Raw genomic sequence first — 5423 nt, 5'->3', positions numbered from 1 at the left:
CGCCGCAGTCCTTCTGGGAGGTGCTGCTTGGTACGCGGCAAAACGGAGCCTTGTTTCGTGGTGGGTCAATTCCGGAGGGCGTAGAGGTGGCGAGTCATCCGCGCTTTGTCAAGCTGCCGTTGTTGGCATTTGTTTTTTCTTCCCTTTTTGGGCTTGATGTGCTGCTCGCCCTAGCATTTGCTTGTGATCGTTGTTGGTTGCTTTGAAATACAAAGCGGGGAAATCCTTTTTCGGTAAACTAGCAAAGATATATATTTTCTTAAACTAGAAATTTGCTCATTCCATTAACCAAGGAGTCGAGCAGAATCGTTGGCAACCAAAGATTGCACAAATGGGCGTCGCTAGGCCATACGACTTGGGGTTCGACCAGATTTTTAAATAAACTCTAGTTAAACGTTTGCAGGATGAGCCAAAGCATTGGTATTGGAACCCTCCTACCCCCATCTGACAGCCTCGGTCGGTCGGCAGCAAGAGGAGGGGGACTCATCTATTTCTTTTATCTTTTCCTTAGGTTTTGTTCCCCTGGCGACATCGATGAGGTGGTGGAGATGATGGCGTGTTGAAATAAGGTCTCTCTGGCATCTCCTACCTCGATGAAGTCTGATCCGGCCTCGAAGAAGGGTTTGTGAGAGTTTTTGTCGCAAGATCTGTTGGCTGTTGGTTCTCTTTGAATCTTGGCAGTTGGTGTGTCTATCAAGGAGTGCAATTGGCTGTCTATTAGTGCGACGGCTTACATTTTCTTCCATGTTGTTCTGCAACATGGTCCTCCTTCTCCAACTCTCTGCTCTGGTGGTGATGGATTGCAGGATGTACTGCGTGAGGTGATGCTCCAATGATGTTTCTTCGGCAACTTCTAGATCTTGTCTCAAGCGGCAAGCGGCTATTGTGGTCTCTAAATCCTGATATGGTGAGGGCATTTGCAGGTGTCCTTTTTCTTTACGGTTGCTTCAGTGCATTTTTCAACCTCGAGTGGACAGTCTACAATTAAAGGAAAGAACAAGGCCTAGTAATTTCAAATGGTTTCATAATCACTGGAATGTAGTATAAAACACATAACCAACATACTCTACACTAAATTAACGTTAGACAACGTGTAACCAACATACGCTGAATTTCTTTTATCTTCTTCCAGATTAATTATTTGGTAGTCTTCGGTTTATTCTTGGACGAATTTCTTGTACCTCGGCCTGATACCTTGCGCATCTTAGCAGCAGGTTCGTCCAAACCATGCTCATCGTTGCTACCAGCACCAGCTTTGTTTGGTCCTGTAGTCTTGACATCATCTTTGCTGCCATGTTCAATGCTTTGTTTTTTCTTGCCGCCAGCAATTTTCCTTCTTATTTTGGAAGGGGCACTTATGACATCCTTGTTTTGCTCTCCCTTGGCAGCCTTGAATGTTGCCACTCTCTTTCTTGGCTTCAAATCATCATCAGCTTCCACTTCTACTTCTGTCCCTGCTTCCTTGGCATCACCATCCTCGCTCACTTGCCCTGGGCTAGACACTACTTTTTTGTTAGATTGGGTCCCAGTCAGCTTCTGCAGTTGTGGCACATAGGCTGTAGTCTAAATAGAGAGAGTACAAATCAGAGGGTTAGATAGATTTAGGATGGCAGAAAGTGTGATAGTGAAGTAGTGTTGCTCACCCTGCCACCAGCTGTTATGAATTCAATTTTCTTTCCTGCAATAACCAGAAACTGGATAAATCTGATGAGGGCCAAAGGATAACAAACTGGAGCACATAATTACTGACATTCCTATTTTCATGCATAATTGCCGCAGTTCATCTTATGAAATGCAAAATTACGACGAGTTCCATCAGTGGCCAATTTTCCCAAATAATGGATGTGACCATGTTCAAGACTATCATTTTTTTCCTTTAGAAACTCACCATCGACTTTACCAGGCTTCTTGCCCCAGCGGTGATGAAACAACCATTCCACAGGAAAGCGATCACAATCAGCATCAACATCGACAGCATATTTCACAACCTAATAAATTTTTGGGTCAAGACACAAGTATTCTGCAAGGTATACAGTAGTGCAGTACAGTTACTCAAAACAATGTAAAGTTAGACTAACTTCTTGGATGCTTTGATGTAGCGCTTCACAACTCTCCCTTGTTAGGCTAGAAGCAATCTGCAATGGATGGATTTTCGACTACAAATAATAACATGAATTTTGTTATGGCCAAGCCGCACTGAAACACAAGTGCAGAAGATGCAGCAGTTCTATCTATTGAACAGTAGCAGATTTATTTCCTAGACTCCTAGGTGTGTGTTAGCCGAAATTATTAGGGATAAGATCAGATTGCTTAGGGTCCATGGAATGGCTATTAATTCCTTTTTGAATTATTAGCTGGAGGGGGGCAATGCATGACAAAATGAATTCCTGGTCCCATCCCCTCTTGTACAATCAGGCCTCTAGCATCCAAGGATGAGTGTCCAACCCTTAGTCCTAGCGTTCGTACATTTCCAGGCCCATAACAAATTCAAAGTTCAGGTATTTCGTTTGGTGCAAGCCTCACAAATTTCTGTACCAATACCTGGTAAAGCACCTCATCTGCAATCCAATTACCAATGCCTGATATGAAGCTCTGCTCATAAAAACAATCACAAGATGTCAATTATGGTATTATCAGAAAAAGAACAAGTTAATTCTGTATATCATAGGAAAACATAATTGTAAAGCCAATAATTTCTATCGACTCAACGATGATCACCTGATCAAGTAAAAGAGCTTTTATTCCAATCTTCTTCCTGCTCAGTGAGTCCACAAAATTATCAACAGACATCGGCTCAAAGAGCGCATCTGGACCTAACTCAGAAATTGGAGGTACAGTTTCAGGCTGCCAACAATACTTGAGTGAGCAAACTTTTATAAAATTTAAAGGAAAACAACCGAACTCTTGCCTTGCCTCCAGATAATTTAAACTGAACTTGAGAAAGCAATAAAAGCACTTACATCATCAAATAACCGAACTCTTGCAAAGCGCCTCTTATCAGTGAAGGAAAACTCCAAGCCATCATCAAGCTGTACAATGCATAAATTTTAAAAGGTTGGGCACATCAAAGTTAAAAACTAACTTCAGATGAGGCTTGGCTCCCAGTGTGAACAGGTTAGAGACATCAATGATAACTCCAAGCCGTAGAGCTCCTTCCTAGCCATCTTCAGGAGGGACTAACTAGTGCGGAAATTCCAAACTTGGCCAACGATTGATGATATAATTTCTTTTATTACAAGGGAATTAAGTGTCTTAATCTCATGAGGGCTATTTGTGCCAGGCCGCAGGTTTCCGTGTGCTAGCTCTACTCCTGGCGAATGAGCCAGGGCCTCCATATCCTATTTTTGCTGGCATTCCCCGGAACATGCCCAATTCTGAAGAGCGGGTGATGAACATTAGAATCTCTGTCCATGAGTTTATTATAAGCTTGGTGTGTTGAAAGATATGGGCTACTGAAACATTGCCTTTCCTGCTTATCTACAGCCACGGTTATTCTACAAATTAACCAACAAAAGTTTGCAAGAGAAGTGACTCATGCCACTTTCAACTCGTGAGCTCACACCTGAAGTTCACCATTTTGAACAAGCACTGCCGCAAAAGCAACACATTACCACAGATAACTCCGCGTTTAGAATAACTGAAAAGAATCTGCACATTGTTTTTTGGGCTCCTGACCTCGACGAAGAATTTGGAGTACTTGGAGGGCCACTCGTCCTCAGAGTTGACAGCTGATCTGAAACCATCCATAAGCTTCGTTATGAGCTCCAACTGTACAAGTAATAATCTATCCTAGTGAAACAACAGTGAGATACGAAACGGAAAAGAGTACTTGCCTCTTGTACTTTGTGACGGCAACGCCCTTTATGTAGATCGCACCTGCCATTCCTGCAAAGCCAGAGTATGTTCATGTCAACCTCGGTGTTTGCTGAAGCCAAAATATCTCCCCCTTTCCCAACTCTGCCTCTTTTGGAGGACAGTAATCGGCAGCAATTGTCATTGGGATATCATCAGCGAGCAATTAAGCGAATTCATGTTGACACTACATGGGATTTCTATGGGAATCGAGCATAAATCGTTGCCAATCAAGCTAATGCACCTCCAGCGAGTTACTGCAGAACAAGACTGCAATTGGCAAAGCAAGCAGAGGCAGGGTAGGTCCGGGAAACTGTCGTGTGGTGGTAGTGGTGGGTACTGACCGAACTGGAAGGAGGGGAAGGGCGGGGCGTCGAGGCGGAGCCAGAGGTTCTTGCCCCTCCGGCGCGCGGCCACGATGGTCCTGCCCACCATAGCGCGCTCGAAGGCCACGCGCCCGGCGGCGGCGACGACGACCTTGGAGTCGTCCGCGACGGCGCAGCGCGTGATGCGGCGGCCCACGCAGTGCGCCTCCAGCGCCCTCCGCGCCGCCTCCACCTCCGGAAGTTCCGGCATCCCCGCTCTCTCTCTCTCTCTCCCCTGAGTCCTCTCCGGCGTCAGTGTCAGACAGGCAGGGGCAGCACGGCGAGCGTGTCCATCCCAACCGGGCCCCAAGTGCGAATGGGCTGAGTTTGGGCCGTGCGGATGGGCGGGCCCATCGGGACGTGATTGATGTGAACACATTTATTATGGGTCACCTCAAAAAGAAATTTTGGTTGCAAGCTGTCATGTGTTAATAAAGCCTGACTGTCTTTCCTAAAAAAAGCTGTCATGTGTTTTTTTAGATCTAAAAACACCTGCCATGTTTTTGTAAAAACAAAAATGCAGGCTGTCATGTCATAAATTCTGATCGTACTTATAATGCATGCACAAGACCTACTTCTTCCGTTTCTAAATATTTGCCTTTTTATAAATTTTAACAAATGACTACATACAAAGCAAAATGAATGAATTTACACTCTAAAATATGTCTATATACATCCGTATATGGTAATCTATTTAAAATCTTTAAAAAGACAAATATTTTGGAACGTAGGAAGTAACTCATAGTGGAAATAAGCTGCGGCAATCTACGCGTATGGATCTTACTGTGCCCCGGCTGTGTGGAACCTTAAAGTGCCCCCCCTCCCCCCAAAAGAATCCATGTGTTTCTTTGGTTGTTCTTTAACAATAAACTAATGACTAACCCTCGCAAAAGAAACAATAAACTAATGATTAGAAATAGTCTTAGGAAAAGACAAATAATCAAAGGGACACGCTATGCATCCGCGGGCTGATCTTTTAAAAGATCGGCCGGGCGCAAGCCGTCAGATTTGACGCATCGAGCGGCCGAGTGTTCCTATCCATTATTGCAACAAATGCCTTGTTGCGAAAATTTCTGGCAACAGACATCTTGTTGCGGAATTTTTTGCAACGGACATCTTGTTGCATAATATTTTTAGAATTTTTCTGCAACAACCATCTTGTTGTATTTTCTATGGCAACAGAGGAATTGTTACAGGATTATATTT

General features: G+C 44.1%; 1 protein-coding gene across 2 annotated transcripts; it reads right to left on the bottom strand.

Annotated features, from left to right (window-relative positions):
• Positions 1-1007: 1007 nt before the first annotated feature.
• Positions 1008-4536, bottom strand: LOC125521947 (formamidopyrimidine-DNA glycosylase). 2 transcript variants are annotated; one of them, XM_048687015.2, is made up of 10 exons: positions 4197-4535; positions 3834-3885; positions 3676-3733; positions 2961-3029; positions 2719-2844; positions 2542-2592; positions 2079-2156; positions 1889-1988; positions 1644-1678; positions 1008-1563 (listed from the first exon to the last, which is right to left on the bottom strand). In XM_048687015.2, exons 1-10 carry the CDS (start codon positions 4426-4428, stop codon positions 1138-1140), a joined length of 1227 nt encoding a protein of 408 aa, XP_048542972.1. In that variant the 5' UTR covers positions 4429-4535; the 3' UTR covers positions 1008-1137. The 2 variants fall into 2 exon arrangements, with proteins under 2 accessions (XP_048542972.1, XP_087390828.1); XM_087534702.1 differs by lacking the exon at positions 2079-2156 and having other exon boundaries at positions 4197-4536.
• Positions 4537-5423: the final 887 nt, after the last annotated feature.

Source organism: Triticum urartu, chromosome 7A (assembly GCF_056163025.1).
Source record: "Triticum urartu cultivar PI428250 chromosome 7A, HENAU_Tu73, whole genome shotgun sequence".
Classification (NCBI taxonomy): domain Eukaryota; kingdom Viridiplantae; phylum Streptophyta; class Magnoliopsida; order Poales; family Poaceae; genus Triticum; species Triticum urartu.
The sequence above is the reverse complement of the archived record's forward strand: the minus strand, read 5'-3'. Positions and strand labels throughout refer to the sequence as shown.

What these genes read in the sequence shown, in the direction of transcription:
- LOC125521947 (XM_048687015.2), bottom strand. Translation starts at nt 4,428, where the DNA reads ATGCCGGAACTTCCGGAGGTGGAGGCGGCGCGGAGGGCGCTGGAGGCG. An exon ending in ACTCCAAATTCTTCGTCGAG is followed by an intron (nt 3,030 to 3,675) that starts GTCAGGAGCCCA and finishes TGCATTGTACAG; the next exon opens with CTTGATGATGGCTTGGAGTT. An exon ending in TCATAACAGCTGGTGGCAGG is followed by an intron (nt 1,564 to 1,643) that starts GTGAGCAACACT and finishes CTCTCTATTTAG; the next exon opens with ACTACAGCCTATGTGCCACA.